Source organism: Hemitrygon akajei, chromosome 7 (genome assembly GCF_048418815.1).
Source record: "Hemitrygon akajei chromosome 7, sHemAka1.3, whole genome shotgun sequence".
Taxonomy (NCBI): domain Eukaryota; kingdom Metazoa; phylum Chordata; class Chondrichthyes; order Myliobatiformes; family Dasyatidae; genus Hemitrygon; species Hemitrygon akajei.
Genome location: NC_133130.1, coordinates 111,057,098 through 111,082,159, shown reverse-complemented (window position 1 = coordinate 111,082,159; position 25,062 = coordinate 111,057,098). Strand labels below are relative to the sequence as shown.

At 41.4% G+C, this 25,062-nt stretch overlaps 1 protein-coding gene across 1 annotated transcript in view; it reads left to right on the top strand.

The window, feature by feature from the left end:
• Nucleotides 1-25,062, top strand: part of mei4 (meiosis-specific, MEI4 homolog (S. cerevisiae)) — a 246,496-nt gene that overhangs the window by 137,513 nt on the left and 83,921 nt on the right. The window contains exon 4 of the mRNA XM_073051723.1: nucleotides 9,449-9,580. Within this exon, the coding sequence (XP_072907824.1) occupies nucleotides 9,449-9,580 (132 nt within the window). The remainder of the gene's footprint in view (nucleotides 1-9,448; nucleotides 9,581-25,062) is intronic.

The following is a 25,062-nucleotide window of genomic DNA, read 5'->3' as shown; positions in this document are numbered from 1 at the left end:
GGAAGGGGGGAGTAAAAGGAATGCACGCTGGCAGGAATTGTGGGACCAGGTGAGGGGGAAGGTGGATGGAGGAGGGGAGATGAAGGTGGAAGAAGTAAAGTGCTGAACAAGAAGAAGATGCCATAGACAGACATGACAGAATAGGAATGGGAAGATGAATTGAAATAAAGAATCCTGCCATTTTCAGTGAACAGAGCGAAGGTACTGTACAAAATGTTCCCCCAATCTGTGTTGAGTCTCACCGATATCATTTCACCTGGAAGGACTGTAGGAGGGACAAAAGAGGACACATGATATCATTCCTGCTATCCATTCCTTCAGTCTTGCCGAAGGGTTTCTGCCTGAAACATCGACTATACCTTTTTCCATCAATGCTGTCTGGCCTGCTGAGCTCCTCCAGTATTTTGTATGCGTTACATGATATCATTGATAAATAAGGTAAAGAAGAACTCTAAGAGTTACTAAGAATAGCAAAAGACTAACTGAATCAGTAACTCACTTCCTAACTCCCTGAGGTTTGTGCAATCTTTTATTTAGCATGCCTGTGGTTTATGTGAAGTGCTTTAAGATATTTCAGTGCAATACAGTGTAGTCCGGCATTTATTTATAGTTTAAAGTTCAGCCTTCAGTGACATGCAGATTTAAGGAAGTTCATTGGATGGATTCTTTTCATATTCTTTACCCAACTTTTAGATTAAGCATTTTGTGTAGCATGTACATTAATAATGTACTGTATAGAACATACGAGGGGTGATTGATAAGTTTGTGGCCTAAGGTTAGAAGGAGTGAATTTTAGAAAACCTAGCACATTTATTTTTCAACATAGTCCAGTGGTCGTGGAGCATACGGATCCCTTCTTTGTAGAAGTTGGCATCTTGGTCCACAGCGTGTGGTGATTGATAAGTTCATGGCCTAAGGTAGCAGGAGATGAGTTATACAGCTCTCATTACATGCACATGCAGTTCAACTCATTGATTATGCAGAAAGTTTGAAGTTAGTAACTCATCTCCTTCTACCCTAGGCCACAAACTTAACAATCACCCCTGCTGTGGACCACTTCTGGAGGTCCAAGACACCGACTTCTACAAAGAAGGGATCTGTAGACCGTTGGACTAAGAGTGTAAATGTAGGACGGGACTATGTTGAAAAATAAATGTGCTAGGTTTTCTAAAATTGACTCCTTCTGCCTTAGGCCACACACTTATCAATCACCCCTCGTAGAATAGTGTAGCACAGCGCAGGTCCTAAAATCAATCTAATCCCACCCTCCGCATCACCCTTCATTTTCCTTTAGTACATATCCTTATCCAAGAGTCTCTGAAATGTCCCTACTGTACCTGCTTGTCCCACTGCCCCTGACTGTGCATTCCACGCACCCATCACTCTCTGCACCACTGTGCTGTCCCATATTTGTAGCTGTCCACTGTTTGACTTCATGGTCACTCAAGGCTCCTCCACAATAATTCTGAAGCTCTCAATTTGCACAGTTTCTCATTATTGTTTGATTGGGGCTCTGGAGATTCTGGCATGAATTCACAAAGCATTAAAAAGGTAAAAACAAAATGCAACGTATCGTTCAAAAATTAGCTGGAGAAAAAAAAGTGGCAATAGGCAATGGACAAGATGTAAATTGGGAGAAAATATAGAGAAAATAAGCACATAAGAACAATGTTGCTGAGATCTGTTTTAGTTTTCCTTTCCCTCTACTAATAGGATAGCCTGCCTTGTAACTAAATCCTCTACAACTAAGCTATCAGTTTACTGCAGGATTATGATTGACATAGAAGCACAGGTGTACAATGAAAACTGAATTTTTATGCCAGGCAAGAAAGACACTGGTTGCAGCTATTCCTGAACTTGATGTATCAATACAAGTATCTGTCAAAGTTTCATACACCACTGCACTGGCCATGTTTTACTGCAGGCAGTCTTGTATCTAATTTTGTCCCTAAGTGCACAAACTCAAATCAAGAGACAAGCATTTGTAGAGTGAAGGTTATTAAAGAATGAACTGTGCCATGGGCAGCTACTGATCTGGCTATTCGCAATGTACAATTTCCTCACAATTTTTGTTACTGCTAGTGCCCACTGAATCAAGTTGAAGTAATAGAGACAATGTTATGCTACACAATATACAGGCAGTCCCTGGGTTACGAACGAGTTCCGTTCCTGAGTGCATCTTTAAGTTGGATTTGTACATAAGTCGGAACAGGTACATCGGGTATTATTTAGTGTCAGTTTGTCAAACGTTTGTCGTAGTATATAGTATATATTTTGCCTTTCTATACATATAAAACACTTAAGAAATGTATGTATTTCAATAATTCACTGCGTTGCTTAGTAATAATTGTAGCTTTCATCAGGGCAGGGCCTTTCACATGCTCCATTATTCTCACTTTATCCTTTAAAATTGTTCCAATCGTTGAATGACTGTAGCCTAACGCTTTTCCAATGACCAATGGCGTTTCACCTCTTTCCGATTGCTTTATTATTTCCACTTATTTTCATTCGTGATCGTTTTTCCGAAACACTGCGGATTCAGCAGCAGCCACGGGTAGTTGATCCTGAGCTCCCCCAGGTCCTAAAGTCCACCCGCACTAAGACTGGTTAAATGGGACAAGTAGGGGTGGTGCTGACTGGAACAGCAGGGTCAGGGTGAATCTTGCTAAGAAAAATTTAAGCCAAATACAAAGTTACACACTCAACACAGTGTTAATGGCAACGTGATCCAACTTAAAATGGCAGACGGTGTTCTCCTTCTTCGAGCCGACGTATTTTTAATATATTAGGCTTCATGGCAGGCCGTTCGTAAGTACGAGTTGTTCGTAAGTAGGACGTTCGTAACTTGGGGACTGCCTGTACAATAGGGATTCCACTATCAGAGAGAACCAGAGGCTCTCCACTTCCGCATCACTGTTTTCCACTATATTGCTGGTCCTTTCTTAATCTCATACTTAAGAGGCAGAACTTCAGTTTTGGTTTCCATGTTAAGAAACAAGTATGTGGCCTTGGTTAACCTAAAGAAAAGCAACAGCAGAAATATTATCAGTTCCCAGACGAGAAAGAAAGCTGAAAGTAAGAGGTGCATTTATTTATTTAGAGATAGAACACAGTAATAGGCCATTCTGACCCAGTGAGCCCACATCACCCAGTTACATCTGATTAACCTACTGACCTGTCTGCCTTTGGAACGTGGGAGGAAACCAGAACACCTGAAGGAAACCAACACAGTCATGGGGAGAACGTACAAATTCCTTACAGACAGTGGCGGAATTGAACCTAGGTTGCTGGCACTGTAATAGTGCTATGCCAATGTGCCATGCCTATATATGTAAACTCTTTTTAATTAAAAACTGAGGTCTGAATAACTCTTGCCATCCTTTCCAACTTCAGTGAATTCTGGTCATTTGTAAAAGTATCTTGATCTAAATGCCCAAGAGCCCCCTGCAGTTGGGGAATTCTGACAGAACTTTCAAACAAGCCACGCATGTCAGTGGACAGGCTGTCGGAGTTGGAAATCCTTAAATTAGTAGTGCATGATCATCAATGCTTAAGAGATGTATTGGAACTTATCAAGATTTGATGATCCCTACTGAGGAGAGGAACACTTGCACTTAAATTTGGCATCACTCATCCTCTGCGGGTAGGGTGCTGAAGAAGGAAGCTGTGTAAAATCAGTGATAACTCAAAATACCGTACTACTGGCAGTTCCTGGATGAAAACTCAAACTCCATTATGGATGTGCACATAAATGGTGATAAAAGTTTGAAAATTTTGTCCATAAATTTTGTTGTTACAAAGCCCTTAACGTGTGATTGTTAGCTACTGACGTTGAGGGATAAGGGCCATATGCAGACAGGATGATGCATTATCTGTGATCTCTTTGAATGCCAGAACAAGCTCAACGGGTAAAATTTCTTACTCCTTTTCTAAACATCATACCCTCTGTATAAATTTTTGTTGCCACATTCATAAACACATTCCCTGACTCACAGTGACCCATTGTCCAATTGACTCCACTATGTCATACTTTGAAATCAAAATGTTGTGTTTGCTTTACAGAATAAAAAGTAAATCTGTTACAATATGCATTAACTTATAGTACACTTTATCTAACCATCAGTTTGTACAAACAAAAAGGAAATTTTTCAGCTCAGAGAATACCATTCTAAGCAGAAAAATATAAATGGCACTTTAAAACTTGGTTTTATTTCGTATTGTATAAAAGAAACATCAGGTGTGAATTTGAGCTTCATTTTTTTGAGGTAAAATTAGTCATGGGAGGAACAGCATTCTGCACTACCAGGTGTCAGAGGCAACCCACAGTTTCAACAAGGCAGCCTGTCAGCTTGAAGAAAAGCACATCCTTTTCATCTCTCTCTGCCCTTCATAACACCATAGGGAGGTTTTCCATTTACAACTTAACATCTGACAGCACTTTATAAATCACTCAAATGCTCTCCCAAAGCAATTGATCCCCTTGAGGAAGTCACACATCAAATGTTTTGATTGATCAAATACAAAAGCACTCAGAACAATCTGAAGAGTAACAGTTAATCATAAATCATGGGCTATTGTCATAAACCAGCAAATGGCTTTCATCCTCCAGATTTAGTAAGTAGAAAAGAGGCTTTGAATTGAATTGAATTTACTTTGTTTCTTACATCCTCCACATACATGAGGAGTAAAAGTCTTTACATTACGTCTCCATCTAAACGTGCCATGTGCAATCATAGTAATTTATAGTAATTTACAATAAATAGAGCAGTCAATGTAATGTAGAGTACACTCAAATCATCGTGAGTTAATCAGTCTGATGACCTGGTGGAAGAAGCTGTCCCGGAGCTTGTTGGTCCTGGCTTTTATTTTGCGGTACCATTTCCCGGATGGTAGCAGCTGGAATAGATTGTGGTTGAGATGGCTTGAGTCCCCAATGATTTTACGAGCCCTTTTTACACACCTGTCCTGAATCATGGGAAGTTCCCAACTACAGATGCATTGGGCTGTCCGCACCATCCTCTGCAGAATCCTGCGATTGAGGGAGGTACAGTTTCTGTACCAGGCAGTGATGCAGCCAGTCAGGATACTCTCAATTGTGCCCCTATAGAAGGATCTGGGGGCCCATACCAAACTTCCTCAACTGTCTGAGGTGAAAGAGGCACTGTTGTGCCTTTTTCACCACACAGCTGGTGTGTACAGACCACGTGAGGTCCTTGGTGATGTGGATGCTGAGGAAATTGAAGCTGTTTACCCTCTCAACCACAGATCTATTGATGTCAATAGGAGTTAATTAGCCCATCTCCATTCTCCCTGTAATTCACAACCAGCTCCTTTGTTTTTGCGACATTGAGGGAGTGGTTGTTTTCTTGACACCACTGTGTCAGATGACTTCTTCCCTGTAGGCCACCTCATTATTGTTTGAGATGAGGCCAATCAATGTAGTGTTGTCAGCAAATTTAATTAGCAGATTGGAGCTATGATTGGCGATACAGTCATGGGTATACAAGGAGTAAAGGAGGGGACTCAGTACGCAGCCCTGAGGGGCTCCTGTATTGAGAGTCAGGAGGTTGGAGGTGAGGGATTGCCTAACAATAGAAGATTTGTGTGGATTTATAAAAAACAAGTTTTATGTTGTAAACATGATTGAAGAATGCAAATCCTATTTATTAGAAATTCATTAGCAAAAATGTGTTTTTTCAGCATTTTGCAACTCAAGTTGGTGTTTGGTCTACCAAGTGAAACTTGCTAATAGCCATTTCCCAGTCATCCAGATCGTGCTAAAAATGCAACTGGGCACTTTTGGGAATGAGTCACTCATGTGTCTTGTTTCCACAGGAGAGGAGCAGAGGATAATATCATTCCCTATAACAATTTTGGATTACAGCAGGGCAGTTCGAAAGATCCCCAGAGAATGATCGTTGTTTGTCATACCTGGGACTGTGTGGTCTTGTGAAAGCAACAGTGGACTGGGATTTCTTCCAGTTATGTCAATATTATTTGGAAACCTAGATCCCATAACATTTAATTCTCCCTTTGCCCCCCCCCCCAGTGTCCTCTGATCACCAAGTCCATGGTCCCAATGATGCAAACACTGCCAAAATCCTAATTCTCTTACCCCTCCCCCCACTACAGTCTTAATATGTGTGCAGGTAAACCAGTTTCAAATTTGGTCACGTTCAAGTATCAATACAGCTTTTCCAGTTTCCCTCCACAACCACTCCCAACCCACAACCAGTGCAAAATCTGAAATCAGTTTAAACCCTATCCAGTGCACTGATTAACCTGCCTGTGAGGATTATAGATCCCAGCTTCATTCAGGTGCAATCCATTAAATTTTTACTCGTCCTTTCTGCCAAGCAACTGGTCTCAGTGTCCCAGGAATCTGAGGCTATGCAATGCCTCTAGCACATGTTAACTTGCCATGCCTTCCTGTTTCTAATTTAATTGGAGTACGGCACTGGGAGTAGTCCAGAGATCTGAAGCCTTGCTGGTTCCTTAAACATATATCTCAACCAATATCACCTTTATGTTGGTTTCTACATGGATCGTGACTCTTGGCTCCTACCCTTGCGTAATGTAACTAAAGTCTTCTCTGGGATCACCTGTACCCTGGGAGTAGGTAGCATATCACGAACAGAATTGCCTTTGTGCTTCCGTCTATCCAGTCCCCAATTATGACTGCACTTATCAATTTGCACTCCTTCCCACCAGACCTTAACCACATTCAGTACTGTACCCTTTAAGATGTCATTGATTCAGCATTGAATACAGGAGTAAAAGCCCACCTTAGCAGAGCACTCCTATACTGTGTCTGCCTCTTCCTAGAGCATATTCAACTTTATCTACCTGGGATCCAGAATTTTGTAAAATTGAATTTTGCATGTTAACAAACTGCGGATGAAACTGAATGAACCAAAGGAACTGATTAGCTGAAGCTTAACAAGGAGTGCAGAGATCATTAAACAGTGAACTATTTTAGCTCTCTGTGTATGTAACTTATTTGATAACTTGGAGTCTCTAGCTCCATTCTTGCCTTTTAATTATACAGCATGGAAACATGCCCTTCAGCAGACCAAGATGCCCAGTCCAAGTCAGTCTCATTTGCCAGTGTTTGGCCCATAACCTTCTCAACTTTTCCAATCCATGTACTTGTCTAACTTTTGAAAGTTGCTGGATTACCTGCCTCAGCCACATCTTCTGGCATGCTACCCTTTGTATAAAAAAGATGCCCATCAAGTTAACCCCTCACCTTAAACCTATACCATCTAATTCTTGATTTCCCACCCCTGGGAAAGTACATAAGGGCATTCACCCTGTCTCTGCCCCTCATTGGCTGTGAGGAAATACCTTCATTTCCACCTGGGGTTTATGGACCCCTAAATTAATGGTAAGGCTCCATGGCATAAAAAAGGTTAGGAACCCCTGGATTCTACCAAAATTCCTCGATCACCAAATCCTTAGCTTCCATGCTCCACAACGCCCATTGTCTTGGATGTTTTTATTGTGATTGCAAGACCCTGTTGGACATAGGTAATGTAGAGCGCTTCACATCGGGTTCACTGGTTCATTGGCGAGATCAGCAGCGGGAGCTATGTTGCCTCGGTTGTTGCGCGGATCAGACCCTCATGCCGCAGCGTCACCTGTTGCATCCGCCCAGGAGACAAGACACTGGATGCGGTGTTGGAGAGAGCAGAGACCTCTGTGGGTGCACTGGGATCCATGCTGGGTGGGGGCTGGCCCCTCCAGTCACTGATGCTCTCCAGTGCTTGCTCGGTGGAAGACAAGCTAGATTGCATTCATCTGTGGGTGCACTAGTGCATGATGAGGAACTGCACGTGCTTATTTTTGCAGAAACGTAGCTCCAGGATAACATCACACACACATCAATTAAAGGCCATGCCACTCAGGGACTTGGTCTGTATTTTTTATATGTGTATATATATATATATATATATATATACACACACACACAATTTATTTACTTATTTATTTTGGGTGACTATTTTTCTGCTATTGTAACTATATATTGCTATATGTGCTTTGTGCTGTGTGTGACTAATGGTACTGTGTTTTGCCCTTGGCCCTGGAGAAATGCTGTTTCATTTTGCTGTATTCATTTATATGTTTGAATGATAATTAAACTTGAGCTCTAATCCAAAATTAATTCACTTAACACTTTTCCGAGTGTTGTACTCAAACTTTGCAAAACAATTTTAGATATCTAAGGTTAGAGGTACTAAATAAGTAGTAAGCAAGTTCAAGTTCGTTTATTGTCGCCTGACTGTACATATATACAACCAAATGAAACAATGTTCCGACAGACCACAGAGCACCCACACAACATAAATCACACACGGCACATAAACCAATATACTATACTATAAATAAGTTAATAAAATATCATTCAAAGCACAGCACAGATGAACAGAAAACAGCTCGCTGTCCTAGTAACGAGACCTCGGCCATGGCAGGGTATTCATTAGTCTTACAGCCCGAGGGAAGAGGCTGTTACCCAGTTTGGCAGCCCTAGTCCTAATTCATCTGTATTTCCTTTCTGATGCTAATGGGGCAAAGAGATCCTCAAATCTGCTTTGGGCCCTTTCTCTGCAACACTCCCAGTAAATGTCACAAATAGGGGGAGGGAGTCCCCAAAGATCCTCTAGGTGGTTTTTACTGTCATGGATAGGGTCAAATAAGGTATGCCTTTTAAAAAATTATTTCTAATGTTCTTTGTTCTTTTTTTCCCTTCCCTCCCCTTCTCATCAGAAGTTATACAGGATATTGAGGTGTGAACAGTAGATTGGTGCCCTTGGACAGAACTCCATTAAGTGGGAGCAGTATATGTAGTACAATGTTTTATCATATCTCAAGTTTCTGGTCTTATTGTAAGGAGGAAGGAGAAGACTTGAGAGTGGATTTGCACACACTGTCCTAACAGGTTCAAATGAAGAAATTGTTTGATTTACATTGACATGGCAAGGCAGACAATCAAAGATTGCACTGTTATAAATTTTGTGATAGGGAAAAAATGACTCATTTAAAATTTATTTAGCTGCTTTTACAACCTTAGGATATCTCCAGCCACCAAAGTGAACGACATCTGATTTTGTAATTGTATTATTTCCTGTGCATCATAACTTGCGCCTTTGCCATTTTTCTTGTGTACTTATTTCAAATTAGTGTCACTACTCTGCTGCAAAATTTATTTCATAATCTCTAATGTATTGTTATGAAATAATGTATTCTGGTTATCACAGTCTCTAAATGAATTACCGGAATAAATCTATAACTGTCAAAGTCAGAAATATTAGGTCTGCGGACAAGCAATATATTAAAATGGTGTGAAACTCTGACATTTTGTTAATATGTGTTTTTCTTCTGTATTTTTATCTTATCCATTTCAAATTAAATGAGCGTTACTCAGGTTTTTCCTGTATTCTGTGCTCAGTTCCAGGAACAGGAGATGGTGGCTCAGCTTCTCATTGTGCTTGGACAGTGCCCGTCTTTCAATGCTCAGGTTTTTTCCAGCCTTCTCTCAGCAATTAATAATTTCATCGATTATCTTTGGCAGATAAACCAGGTACTGGATTCAGTTTATTCTTGTGGTTCACTAAACAGTTGTCTTATAAACAGTTTGACGCGCGTCCAATATACGTACTTGATTTAGGACATCAGATAGTACAGCACAGTACAGGTCATTTGGCCCACAATGTGTGCGAACTCTTAACCTACTCTAAGATCATTCTTATCCTCCCTCGCATAGTTTCTTCACCCTACCATCCTTTCACTGCCTAAATGGGACAAAACTATCTGGAACCCTTTGCAAAAACTCTCTAAACAATCTCCACATTTCCGTTCTGCATTTCCTGGAGTACATCTGTTCCCTGTTTACTCTTCCAAGTTCCTACCTAATAGCGTCATAATTCCCCCCCCCCCCCCATTAAATACATTCCCATAGCATCTTTTCCTATCCCTCTTCAAGGCTGTACTAAAGGTCACAGACACAGAGTTGTGGTCACTGCCTCTGAAAACCATACTCACCGGGAGATCTGTCACCTGACGAGGTTCATAGTCTAGTACTAGCTCCAGTATAGCTTCACCTCTAGTTAGGAATCCTTCCTGGACACACCGAACAAATTCCACCCCATCTAAATCTTTTGCACTAAAGAGGTGTCAGTCGATATTAGGGAAGTTGAAGTCACCCATAACAACAATAGCGCAATGCTTTACAGTACCAGCGACCTGGGCTCATTTCCTGACACCATCTGTAAGGAGTTTGTATGTTCCCTCTGTGACTGTGTTTGGTTCCTCCAGGCGTTCTGATTTCCTCCCACAGTCCAAAGACCGACCAGTTGGTAGGTTAATTGGTCATTGTAAATCGTCCCGTGAGTAGGCTGGAATTGAATCGGGGCATTGCTAGGCAAGGTGGCTCGAAGGACTGGAAGGGCCTGTTCTGCTCTGTATCTCAATAAATAAATAAATAACATCCATTTTTTGCATCTTTTCAAAATCTACCTTCAATCTGCACTTCAATGTTTCCATCGCTGTTGTGGGGGGGCAAGGGGAGCAAGGTTATCTATAGAATATTCCCAGTAGATTGGTAGCTCCTTTCCTGCTTCTGACTTCCACCCACACTGAGTCAATAGTCAATCCCTCCATGGCACCCTTCCCTCTGTAGCTTTGATACTATCCCTGATTAGCATTGCCACTCCTGCACCTTTTTTAACCCCCTCCCTGTCCCTTTTGAAACAGCTCAACTCCAGAACATCCTGCAGCCATTCCTGCCTTTGTGACAGCCACGTCTGTGTACAGGCCACAATGTCATAGCTCCATGTACCATGCACTAAGTTCATCACGCTTGCTCCTGATACGTCTTGCATTAACATAGCCAAACTTCAACCCATCCCATTTACTAGTATTATGCCCTGTCCTCTGCCTATCCTTCCTCACAGCCTCTCTACAAGATGAATCTACCTTTACACCAACTGCTTCATCCTCTGACCCAACCTCCTAACCAACTAGGTTAAACCCTCCCCTACAGTTCTAGCAAACATGCCCACAAGGATATTGGCCCTCCTCGAGTTCACGTGTAACCCATCCCTTTTGTACAGGTCATACCCTCCCTAAAGGAAATCCCAATGATCCAAAAATCTGAAACCCTGCCCCCTGCACCAATTCATTAGCCACACATTCAACTGCCAAATCATCCTATTCTTGCCTTCACAGGTGAGTGGCACAGGCAGCAGTCTAGAGATTACTACCCCAAAGGTCCTGCTTTCCAGTTTCCAACCAGACAGCCTATATTCTCCCTTTAGAACCTCATCCCTTTTCATACTTATGCCAACTTACAGCTGCTCACCCTCACCCTTAAAAATGCTGTGGATCTGGTCTGACACGGCCCTGGCACCTGGGAAGCAACATACCATCTAAGTGTCTTTTTCATTTCCACAGAATCTCCTGTCTGCTCCCCTAACTATGGAATCCCATATCACTACCTCTCTCTTCTTCTACCCCCTTCCCTTCTGAACTATAGAGCCAGACTTAGTGCCTTTTACAGACATAGCAATCAGGGAAGCTAGAAAATTAAGTTTCAACATACATATACACTTAATATTTGAGTATTTTAGGTCAGTGCTGTCAGATAAAACATAATCTTTTTATACTTAGCTTTTGATTTTGAAGTATCTATGCATGAATTATGTTCAGATTTTTATGCAAATTAACTAGGCAACCAGGGGTTCATTTATATTACATAAGATGTAGACTACCTTCAACTTCAGACCCAAGTTTCTGAACCAGGTTTGCCAACATATGTTCTAAAATGTCAGGAATCTATTCATTTGAAATGAAGTCAGTGCACAGAAAGGCTCTTTATGAAGAAGTTGTGCTATAAATTCAGTTGCTGTTTTTGGCCTCTTTGTAACAAAATTTACTGACAATGCCACTGATGTCTTGTAAAACAACAGCAATATGCCAGAAGATTAGACTCTCCTTGAAACTCTTGTTTGGAGCTGACTGTCATTACCGTTCAGCTAGGTCTTCTAATATACAGTAACAAACTACAACAAATTCAAAGTGCATCAAATTATAAGCACATCTTATTCACTTACAAGGGAAGCTATTCCACATATTATCGTCTGGAAAATAGCTTCAATCGTATAACAAAGCACTGTTATACTTTTTACAGAGTAAGGTAATTAGGTTGTTTCATTCCATAATGATATTCCTCCATCATCTGCAAACATCTCTAGTTCCTGTCATTTGTTCTTTCAAGGCTTCTCTGCCTGTGCCCAGATTTCCTCTGTCGTCAAAACTTTCCTGCCATAAAAACACCAGCCCCGTTATAAAACGTACACCTTGATAAAGCAGAGATACACAGACTATAAGCCCTCCCATCCAAATTAGCAAGCCACACTGGAATTTCACATATTCTATTTTGTCACACTACATTTTACGAAGGTTATAAATTCATAAAGGCTTCACCATTACAGATATATTTTCATACAACAATCATCATATTCTGCATACTGCATAGAGATAACCCAAGAAATTTTAGGCCAGTGAGTCTTACTTCAGTAGTGGGTAAGTTGTTGGAGAAGATTCTGAGAGACAGGATTTATGAGTATTTGGAGAGAGGTAATCTGATTAGGGATAGTCAGCATGGCTTTGTCAAGGGCAGGTCATGCCTTATGAATCTGATTGAATTCTTTGAGAATGGAACAAAACATATTGATGAAGGTATTGCTGCGGATATAGTGTATATGGATTTCAGTAAGGCATTTGATAAGGTTCCCCATGCAAAGTTCATTTAGAAAGTAAGGAAGCATGGGATCCAAGGAGACATTGCTTTGTGGATCTAGAATTGGCTTGATCACAGAAGGCAAAGGGTGGTTGTGGATGGTTCATATTTTTTCTTGGAGGATGGTGACCAGTGGTGTTCCGCAGAGATCTGTCCTAGGACCCCTCCTTCTTTGTGAATTTTATAAATACCCTGGATGAGGAAGTAGAAGAGTGGGTTAGCAAGTTTACTGATGATATAAAAGTTGGGGGATTGTGGATAGTCTGGAGGGTTGTCAGATGTTACAGCAGGACAGCAATAGGATACAAAACTGGACTGAGAAGTGGCAGATGGATTTCAACCTAGATAAGTGAAGTGGTTCTTTTTGGCAGCTCAAATTTGAAGAAAGAATAGAATATTAAAGATAAGATTCACTACAGTGTGGAGGATCTGAGAGATATTGGGGTCTGAGTCTTTAAGACACTCAAAACTGCTGTGCAGATTAACAGTCTTGTTAAGAAGACGCATGGTGTGTTGGCCTTCATCAACCGTGGGATTGAGTTCAAAAGCCATGAGATAATGTTATAGCTATATAAGATCTTAGTTAGACCCCACTTGGAGGACTGTGTTCAGTTCTGGTCACCTCACTACAGGAAGGATGTGGATACTATAGAGAGAGTGCAGAGGAGATTTACAAGGATGTTGCCTGGATTGGAGAGCATGCCTTATGAGAATAGGTTGAGTGAACTTGGCCTTTTCTCCTTGGAACGACGGAGGATGAGAGGCGTATAAGATGATGAGAGGCATTGATCATGTGGATAGCCAGAGCTTTTTTTTACCAGGGCTGAAATGGCTAACACAAGGGGGCATAGTTTTAAGGTGCTTGGAAGTAGGTACAAAGGGGATGTCGGAGGTTAAGTATTTCACACAGAGAGTGGGGGTTGTGTGCAATGCACTACCAGCAAAGGTGGTAGTGACGGATACAATAGGGTCTTTTAAGAGAGTTAGATAAGTACATGGAGCTTAGAAAAATAGAGGGCTATGCGCTAGGGAAATTCTAGGCAGCTTCTAGAGTAGGTTACATGGTCGGCACAACATTGTGGGCCGAAGGGCCTGTAATGTGCTGTAGATTTTCTGTGTTCAATGTTCTATGTTCTACTTTGTTGGTCTGATAATAGCAGTTCAAATGTACAAGAACATAAAAAGATTTTGTGTATATTTATGCTTAATTTATGTTTTAATGATACTGGTTTTATAATGCTAGGTGCCAATGATGCTGCTGCAAGAAAGTTTTTCTATGCACCTATGCATACCTGTACTTGTGTATTTCAAAGTACAAGTGAATTTATTATCAAAGTACATATATGTCACCATATATAACCTTGAGATTCATTTTTGTGCAGGCATTCTTAGGAAAACAAATAAATACAATATAATCAATGGAAGACTGCACACAAAGACTGACGAAAAACAAATGTGCAAAAGAAGACAAACTGCAAATAAATAAGTGAATGAATGGATAAACAGATAAATATATAAATAAGCCACCCATGGTCTTGACTGCATTCCTCAACTGATGTTGCATTAATATTCATAACTGAATCAAGTGCAAATTGGCCTTGCGATGGAGTATCTCAATTGCAAGGAGAAATTGGATCGACTGGGTTTGTTTTCCTTGGAGTAGAGAAAGCTAACAGAGGACCTGATGGACATATAAAAATTATGAGGAGCTGAGATATAATGAATAGTCAGACACTTTTCCCTGCACTGGTAGCAATCAAAGCCAAGAGCACAGTGGTTTGAGGTATTATGAACATAGGGAATCTGAAGAAGAATTTTCTTTATATGGAAGGGTGCACACAATCCAGAATGCACTATCTGAAAAGTGCTGGGGGCAGGTACACTGACAACACTTAAAACGTATCTTGACAAGGGCTTGAATCACCAAGGCACAGAAGGCTAGGGATCAAGTGCTAGTAAATAGGACTATAGTATACTATAGTATATAAATCGTATAGATGGATGCTTGATGGTTGGCATGGACATGATGGGCTGAAGGGCCTGTTACTGTACTGTGTGACATGTTTCTAAAGTCCAATTTCAACTTGCATGGCAGAATGGCCTCTTTCTGTGTCATAAACATCTTAAATTCAACCAGCAGCTCCAATCATTTGCCTTGCCGTGAACTCTGCCTTTTTATACATGTTCCTTAAAATCTGCCCCTAAGATAGTAATGAAAAGGATAGTACTGGTCCTCAGGTTGAGATTCTAAATTGGAGAAAGGGCAATTTTGATGGCATCAGAAAGAATCTGGCAGGTGAAGATTGGGATAGGTTGTTTACTGGCAAAGGGAGGCATGGTAAATGGAAGGCCTCCAAAAGTGAAATATTAAGAGTACTGTTTATATGTTCCTGTTAGAATAAAAGGCAAGGCTAACAGATTTAGGGAACCTTGGTTTTCAAGGGATATTGGGGCCCTAGTTAAGAAAGTGAAAGAGGTGCATAGAAGGTATAGGGATAAAGACAAGGAACTGAGAGGTAAATCTAAGAGGGCAAAAATAAGGCATGAGATTGTTCTGGCAGACAAGCTGAAAGAGAAGAAACTCTTCTCAGGCTTCCAGCCGGGTACAGGTATTGATTTTAACCAACCCACTTCAATGACAAACTCTCGCATCTTCTTCAGGGTTGATGCCTGGGCATGTTTAGTCCGGTGGTATTTATACTTTGTCGTCTGTCCCTCCTAGTTGGCTAGTCCTCATCAGGTTTCCACTGTCCCACCTTGTTTACAAGTCCAATTCCAGTTCTTACTTGGAGCAAGTCCATCATCTTTGTTAAAATTCTTTTCCTCGAGTTTTATTTCAATGGCTTTCTTTACAGGCAGTCCCAAAAGCCATTGGCAGAGCACAGTAGTTTTGTGCCATTAAAGTCAATCCTATGGCCATTGTGAATGCAATGTTCTGCTACTGCCGATTTCTCTGGGTAACCCAAATGGATACACCTCCTGTGATCCTTGATGTGGGTTTCTACCGTTCGTCCCTTCTGGATGATATATGCTGCTCCACATTCACAGGGAATCCTGTAAATGCTGTGATTTAAGCTTCCTTACAGGTTTGTGGATGTTATTAATCCAGCACCTCAATTAGATACTTCCAGTGGTCACCTTTGTGCAAGGTGTAGCAGCTGGTGCAACACTGATGCCAAGAAGATAATCTCTAAAGGGTATCGGTAATTGCTGGAGTCACCCATCTGTAAAGACATTACCCAGAAGAAGGCAACAACAAACTACTTCCAAAAAAGTTTGCCAATAACAATCATATTCATGGAAAGACTATGAACACCTATGTCATACAACATAACGAGCAAATGATAGGGTAAATGCAAGCAGCCTTTTTCCACTGAGGTTGGGTGAATATAGAACTAGGGATTCTAGATTAATGGTGAAAGATCGATATATATTGGCTGGGTCCAAGTGTGGTTCAATGGGACAAGGCAGAATATGATGTAGTTTGGGCTGAAGGACCTGTTTCTGTGCTGTAGTGCTCAATGACTGTATGGAACAAATATTCAGTAATGCTTCCTGATTCCTCTCTGGTTGGTTGGTTTCATACTTATGCTGAAGAATTTCCCTGTTATGTGAGCTGGAGTGGTTAATCATGGTCGAAGTTCTTAGTAGGTGAGACTGAGTGCAGTAAGCTGCATTGGTATTGTTTGTACCATCAGGTAAGATTGGAGGTATGGTACTATTGGAAATCTCAGAGAACCTTGGCTTGTCAGGTTATTATGTGGTGTTCAGCTTAATTTATGGCCCTCATTAAAAGCTGCAAAACTGGAAGAAAGTTTAATATTTCTCTATATCCAGCAGATGTACGGATCAGTCAGTGCCTGAAGAAACAGTGTGGTTGAAATGTCAGAACAAATAATGAAAGTTAGCTGAACCACTCAGTGCTGTTCAGATGGCAATGGGACCACGTTCACTACTGAATCACATTTTGAATTCATGTTCCCCTCCAGGACCTGGTCATATAATATGAGCTGACACTTCAGTGCAATTTTTTGAGTGGGATGCGGTGCTGAAAGTCATATCTTTCAGATAAGAGTTTGACTAAGGTTGATAAACTTCTGTTTATGCACAGTGTAGAGTATCCTAACGGACTGTATCATGACCTCATATGGAAACATCAATACCCAGGAATGGGAAAGGCTACAGAAAGTGGTGGATCACAAGCAAAGCCCTCCCCACCGTTGAGTACATTAATATGGATCACTTCCATATGAATGGAACATCCATCATCAAAGACTCCCACCATCTAGGACAAGCTCTTTTGTTGCTATTACCTTTGGGCAGGAGCTACAGAAGCCTTAGGTCGCACACCACCATATCAGGAACAGTTAGTACCCTACAAATATCAGGCTCCTCAACCAGCATGGATAGCTTCAATATCCTCTACTCTGAACTGATTCTACAATCTACATACTCATTTTCAAGGACACAACAACTCTTGTTCTTAGTATTTTTGCATAGTTTATCTTCTTTTGCACACCAGTTGTTTGTCAGTCTTTGCTTATGTATAGCTTTTCATGATATTCTATAGTATTTCTTCTCTTTCCTATAAATACCTATAAAAATGAATCTCAAAGTAGTGTATGGTAACATGTACATACTTTGATAATAAGTTTACTTTGAAATGTGAACTTTGAGATTAAACAAAGATGGCACTGGTGTACATCAGCGACTCTCTGCGGGCTGCAGGAATTCATATGAGTTTTCCTCTTAACTATACCCCATTTGAACTATTTTTACTGCAAAATGTAGCATATATATTTCCTCTTAACAACGGCCTATTAAACTACATTAGTGACCTTCAGGTCCCGTGTTCGATGGTTAAGTGCAGAGCAGTTAAGCATGGTGCCTTTAAGGATCAACACCATGGCCGAAAACGCTGCAGGGCAGACGGCATTCAAACCAAGCTGAAGCTCAGGGGATGAGGCCTTATCTTCTGAGCATCCTGTTGGTGAATGTACAGTCACTTGAAGATTGACAATCTTAGGGCAAGGATCAGAGCCAGATCTCAGTTGTTTGTTGCATTGAGACTTGGTTAACAGTGAACACGCCAGATGCAGCTATCCAATCAGAAGGTTTTAGGATTTTCAGAATAGTAAAAGGTGGAGGAGTATGCTTTTTAGTAAATTCTCATTGGTACATAGACATTGGGGTTATATCAATTTCTTGTTTCCCTGACTTAGAATAACAAATGATTAAATACAGACCATTCTACTTGCCTGGAGAGTTCTCATCCATGATCCTTAATGCAGTTTACCAGCAGTCAATAATAAGCAAGCACTCACAAAATTGCATACCGCCGTCTGTAAACAAGAAATTGCCATCCCAGCGCATTTCAAATAATAGTCGGCAACTTTAACCAGGCCTATTTGAAGAAAACCAATGTCTATGTACCAATGAGAATTGACTAAAAAGCATACTCCTCCACCTTTTACTATTCTGAAAATCCTAAAACCTTCTGTATAGGGGATATATGCGTGGCATTCTGCATAGGTACGTTCTAATGAGACAGGGAAAGGGTGGTAGGGTATAGGAACCATGGTGTACAAAGGATGGAGAAAATCCAGTTAAGAAGAAAATAAAAGCTTACGAAAGGTTCAAAAAACTAGCTAATGATAGAGATCTAGAAGATTACAAGGCTAGCAGGAAGGAGCTGTAGAATGAAATTAGGAGAGCGAGAAGTGGCCATGAGAAGGCTGTGGCGAGCAGGATTAAGGAAAATCCCAAGGCATTCTACAAGTATGTGAAAAGCAAGAGGATAAAATGTGTGAGTAAAGGACTGATCAAGCAGGACAGTGGAAAAGTGTGTCTGGAACCTGAGGAAGCAGTGGAGGTACTTAAAAAATACTTTGCTTCAGTATTCACTACTGAAAAGGACCTTGGCAATTGTGGGGATGACTTACAGCGGACTGAAAAGCTTGAGCATATAGACATTAAGAAAAAGGATGTGCTGGAGATTTTGGAAAGCATCAAGTTGGATAAATAACCAGGACGGGACGAGATATACCCCAGGCTACTGTGGGAGGCGAGGGAGGAGATTGCTGAGCCTCTGGCAATAATCTTTGCATCATCAATGGGGATGGGAGAGGTTCTGGAGGATTGGAGCATTGCAGATATTGTTCCCTTATTCAAGAAAGGGAGTAGAGATAGCCCAGAGAGTCTTATTTCAGTGGTTGGTAAGTTGCTAGAGAAGATCCTGAGAAGCAGGATTTATGAAGATTTGGAGAGGTATAATATGATTAGGAATAATTAGCATGGCTTTGTCAAAGGCAGGTCGTGCCTTAGGAGCCTGATTGAATTTTTTGAGGATGTGACATTGATGAATGTCACATTGATGAAGGTAGAACCGTAGATGTATATGGACTTCAGCAAGGCATTTGATAAAGTGCCCCATGCAAGGCTTCTTAAGAAAGTAAGGAAGCATGGGATCCACAAGGGTATTGCTTTGTGGATCCAGAACTGGCTTGTCCATAGAAGGCATAAAGTGGTTGTAGACGGGTCATATTCTGCTTGAAGGTCGGTGACCAGTGGTGCGCCTCAGGGATCTGTTCTGGGAATCCTACTCTTTGTGATTTTTTTGATAAATGACTTGGATGAGGAAGTGGAGGGATGGTTTAGTAAATTTGCTGATGACACAAAGGCTGGGGGTGTTTTGGATCGTGTGGAGGTGTGTCAGACATTACAGGGGGGCATCGATAGGATGCAACACTGGGGTGAGAAGTTGCAGATGGCATTCAACCCAGATAAGTGTGAGATGGTTCATTTTGGTAGGTGAAATTTGGTAGGATATAGTATTAATGTTAAGACTCTTGGCAGTGTGGGGGTTCAGAGGGATCTTGTGGTCCAATTCCCTAGAACACTCAAAGCTTCTGAGCAGATTGAATGTGTGGCATACATTGTATTGGCCTTCATCAACTGTGGGATTGAGTTCAAGAGCCAAGAGATAATGTAACAGCCATATAGGACCCTGGTTAGACCCCACTTGGAGTACTGTGTTCAGTTCTGGTCACCTCACTACAGGAAGGATGTAGAAACTATAGAAAGGGTGCAGAGGAGATTTACAAGGATGTTGTCTGGATTGGGAGCATGCCTTATGAGAATAGGTTGAGTGAACTTGAGCTTTTCTCCTTGGAGTGATGAAAGATGAGAGGTGACGATAGAGGTGTATAAGATGATGAGAGGCATTGATCCTGTGGCTAGTTAGAGGTTTTTTCCCAGGGCTGAAATGGCTAACACGAGAAGGCACAGTTTCAAGGTGCTTGAAAGCAGTTACAGAGGAGATGTTGGGGTAAACTTTTTACGCAGAGAGTGGTGACTGCATGGAATGGGCTGCCAGCGATGGTGATGGAGTGGGATATAATAGGGTCTTTTAAGACTCTTGGATAGGTACACGGAGCTTAGAAAAATACAAGGCTATGGGTAACTCTAGGTAATTTCTAAAGTAAGTACATGTTTGGCACAGCATTGTGGGCTGAAGGGCCTGTATTGTGCTTTAAGTTTTCTATGTTTCTTTGGAAAGCCATCTCTTGGACGAAGTGGAGATTCCAGACTAGATTGGAATCAATGAGGGATTCTCTACAGCTGTGGCAGGGTTTGAATGCATAACCTCCTCCAAAATTAAATCTTGCGACATCGAGGACAGCAGAGCTTCGTTTCGGATGAGCTCAATGCCTTCTAAGCCTGTTTTGACCACCAGAACAGGGAGGAATCATTGCTCAGCCCCATGTCTCCTAATGATTCTTTGGTCTCGGTATCTGAAGGTGATGTGTGAGATGTCTTCAAGAGAGTGAATCCAAGGAAAGCATCTAGTCCAGACAGAGTACCTGGCTGAGTACTGAAGACCTGTGCCGACCCACTGGCTGGTGTATTCATAGATATCTTCAACCTTTCACTCTAGGAGTTGTGGTACCCAACTGCACCAAGCAGGTTTTAATCGTACCGGTGCCCCAGAAGAGCGTGGTAACCTGTCTGAATGACTGTCGCCCAGTGGCACTTACATCCACAGTGACGAAATGTTTTGAGAGGCTGGTGGTGAAGCATATCAGCTCCTGTCTGAATAGCGACTTGGATCCACTCCAATTCGCCTACCGAAGCAACAGGTCCACAGTAGATGCTATCTCGTTGGCTCTTCACACAACCCTGGAACATCTGGACAGCAAACGTGCATTCATCAGGATGCTATTTATCGATTACAGCTCAGCATTTAACACCATCATCCCCTCAACACTAATCAGTAAACTCCCCAAACCTGGGCCTTAATACCCCTTTGTGCAATTAGATCCTGGATTTCCTTACTTGTAGACACCAGTCAGTTCAGATTGGCAAAGCCATCTCCTCCACAATCTCCATCAGCACAGGAGAACTGCAGGAATATGTACATAGCATCCTGCTCTACTCGCTTTACACCTATGACTGTGTGGCTAAGCACAGCTCCAACACCATATACAAGTTTGCTGATGACACCACTGTTATGGACTGTATCAAAGGAGTGGTGAATCAGCATTCAGGAGGGAGTTTGAAAACTTGGCTGAGTGGTGTAATAAGAACAACAACTCACTCAATGACAATAAGACCAAGGAACTGATTATAGACTTTATGAGAGGGAACTCAGAGGTCCATGAGCAGTAATCATCAGAGGTAGAGAGGATCAATAACTTTAAATTCCTGGGTGTCACTAACTGAAGTAACTGTCCTGGACTTGTCATATAAATACTTTTGCAAAGAAAGCACGACAGCACCTCTACTTCCTCAGGAGTCTGCAGAAGGTTGTCTTGTCATCGAAAACCTTGGCAAACTTCAATAGATGTAGGGTGGAAACTGTGCTGGTTGGCTAGCATTATGGCCTGTTATGAGAACACCAATGCCTTTGAGTGGAAAATCCTACAAAAGGTAGTGTATTCATTACAGCACATCATGGATAAAACCCTCCCATCGCTGAGCACGTCTACATGAAACATTGCCATATGAAAGCAGCATCCATCATCAAAGATCCACACCACCCAGGCCATGCTCTTTTCTCACTGCTGCCATCAGGTAGAAGGTACAGGTGCCTCAGGACTCACACCACCAGCTTCAAGAACAGTTACTACCCCTCAATCATCAGGCTCTTGAACAAAAGGGGGTGGCTGCACTCATTTGAGGTCTCTGTTATATTGTTATTTCATGCTCATTATTTATTTCTGTTGGCGCATGGCCAAGTGGTTAAGGCATTCGTCTAGTGATCTGAAGGTTGCTAGTTCGAGCCTTGGCTGAGGCTGCATGTCCTTGAGCAAGGCACTTAACCACACATTACTCTGCGACGACACTGGTGCCAAAATTTATGGGTCCTAATGCCCTTCCCTTGGACAACAGCAGTGGCGTGGAGAGGGGAGACTTGCAGCTTGCCAACTGCTGGTCTTCCACCAAAAAAACCCTGCCCAGGCTTGTGCCCTGGGAAATTTGCAAGGCACAAATCCATGGTCTATCAAGACTAACGGAGGCCTACAGTTTATTTCTATATAGTTAAATCTGCATTTGCACTGTTTGTTTACAGTTTATAATTCCTGATGTTCACAGTTTACAGTTGCTGTTCTATAGATTTGCTAAGCATGTCCACAGAAAAAGAATCTCAGGATTGTATGTGGTGACATGTATGTACTCTGATAATAAATTTTACTTGGAATTTTCAGTGCTTTGAACTTTGTAACTAAAGGTGTTATAGTTCCTATTTAAGGAATTTAACAGAATGAAGGTGTTTTAGACAATATTCATCTTACTACTATCAGAATTAGAGAGATTTGCAAATCTGTCATTTCATTACAGTTTGTGGGACCTTTGTACTGTGAAACTGGTTACCACATCTGCTTACTAGGAAACAAAATGAAACTCCCAGAAACTGTATATTAAATAGATAAATTTGTTTATTATTGTCATGTTTATTGAGATACAGTGCAAAACATGACTTGTATACTGCCCATACAGATCAACTTATAACAACAGTGCATTGAGGTAAAACAGTAGAGTGCAGAATAGTGTTACAGTACAGAGAGACAGTGCAGGTCGATAATGGGAACCCACACAGAAACGAAGAGGGAGGTGATGCAGAGACCAAAGCTAGAGTTAGTGAAGAAAAAAGTAAGAGTAGAGTGCATAAAAGTAAAAAACAAAAATCGCATAGATTCTAAAGGGACAATGAGTATAAGGGCACTTTATCTAAATGCCCGTAGTATTAGAAGCGAGGTTAGTGAACTTGTGGCACAGATCAGTACCAAGGCATATGATTTGGTGGCCATTACAGAAACCTGGTTGCAAGGTGGAGATGACTGGGAATTAAATATCCAAGGGTATCAGGTAATACAGAAAGATAGGCAGGAAAGCAGAGAAGGTGGGGTGGTGCTCTTAATTAAGGATGAGATCAGGACGATTGTGCAAGATGATGTAAGATCTATGGAGCAGAATGTTGAGGCCATCTGGGTAGAGATTTGGAATAGTAAAGGGAAAAAATCACTGGTGGGAGTTGTCTATAGGCCACCAAATAAAAATATTGCAGTGGCAGAGGCTATTAACCAAGAAATAACTGAGGCTTGTAAGAACGGAATGGCAGTTGTCATGGGGGATTTTAACTTCTACACAGATTGGGTGAATCGGCTTGGTCAAGGAAGTCCTGAGGAGGACTTCATAGAATGCATCCGTGATGGCTTTCTTGAGCAGCATGTTAGTGAATCTACAAGGGAAAATACTATCTTAGATCTAGTCCTGTGCAATGAGACAGGTAAGATTAATGATCTTGTAGTCAGGGATCCTCTTGGAAAGAGTGATCATAGTATGATTGAATTTCGCATACAGATGGAGGATGAAATAGTTAAATCTAAAACTAGTGTATTATGCTTGAACAAGGGAGACTACAACGGGATGAAAGAGGAGTTGGCTAATGTGGATTGGGAGCACAGGATATTTGGTAGGACAGTTGAGGAACAGTGGAATACTCTCAAAGAGATTTTTCATGATACTGAACAAAAGTATGTTCCAGTCAAAAGTAAGGACAGTAAGTGTGGGGACAGCCAGCCTTGGATAACTAAAGAAATAAAAGATAGTATCAAATTAAAAGTTCACGTGTACAAAGTCGCAAAGAGTAGTGAGAGACTGGAGGATTGGGAAAACTTTAAAAAGCAACAAAGGACAACTAAACAAGAAATAAGGAAAGGGAAGATAGAGTATGAAAGTAAATTAGCACAAAATATAAAAACAGATAGCAGAAGTTTTTACAAATATATTAAGTGGAAGAGGGTGGCTAAAGTCAACGTAGGTCCCTTGGAAGACAAGAAGGGGAAATTGATATTGAGTGATAAGGAAATGGCCGAGGTCTTGAACAACTATTTTGTGTCGGTTTTCACGGTGGAGGACACATCTAATATGCGAAAGAAGGATGTTATGGACGAAATGGGAGGTGAGGACCTCGATAAAATCACTGTCACTAAAGAGATAGTGATGTGCAAACTAGAGGGCCTGAAGGTAGATAAGTCCCCTGGTCCTGATGGAATGCATCCCAGGGTGCTGAAGGAATTGGTGGAGGTTATAGTAGATGCGTTGGTAATCATTTATCAAAACTCTCTAGACTCTGGGCAGGTTCCAGCAGATTAGAAGACAGCAAATGTCACGTTACTTTTTAAAAATGAATGTAGGCAAAAAATGGGCAACTATAGGCCAGTAAGCTTAACATCTGTAGTTGGGAAAATGCTTGAAGCTGTCATTAAGGAAGAAATAGCGAAACATTTAGAAAGGAGTGGTTCCATTAGACAGACGCAGCATGGATTCAGGAAGGGCGGGTCCTGTTTGACAAACTTACTGCAGTTCTTTGAGAACATAATGAGTGCAGTGGATAGAAGGGAACAGATGGATGTTGTATACTTGGATTTCCAGAAAATGTTCGATAAGGTGTCGCACAAGAGACTTATAAATAAGATATGGATGTATGGAGTCGGAGGAAGTGTATTGGCATGGATAGTGGATTGGTTAACCAATAGAAGGCAGAGAGTTGGTATAAATGGGTGTTTCTCCGGTTGGCGGTCAGTGGTGAGTGGGGTGCCGCAGTGGTCGGTGCTGATGACACTAAACTGAGTGGAAAAGCAAATTGTACAGAGGATGTGGAGAGTCTGCAGAGAGATATAGATAGGTTAATGAGTGGGCCAAGGTCTGGCAGATGGAATACAACGTTGTTAAATGCGAGATCATCCACTTTGGAAGGA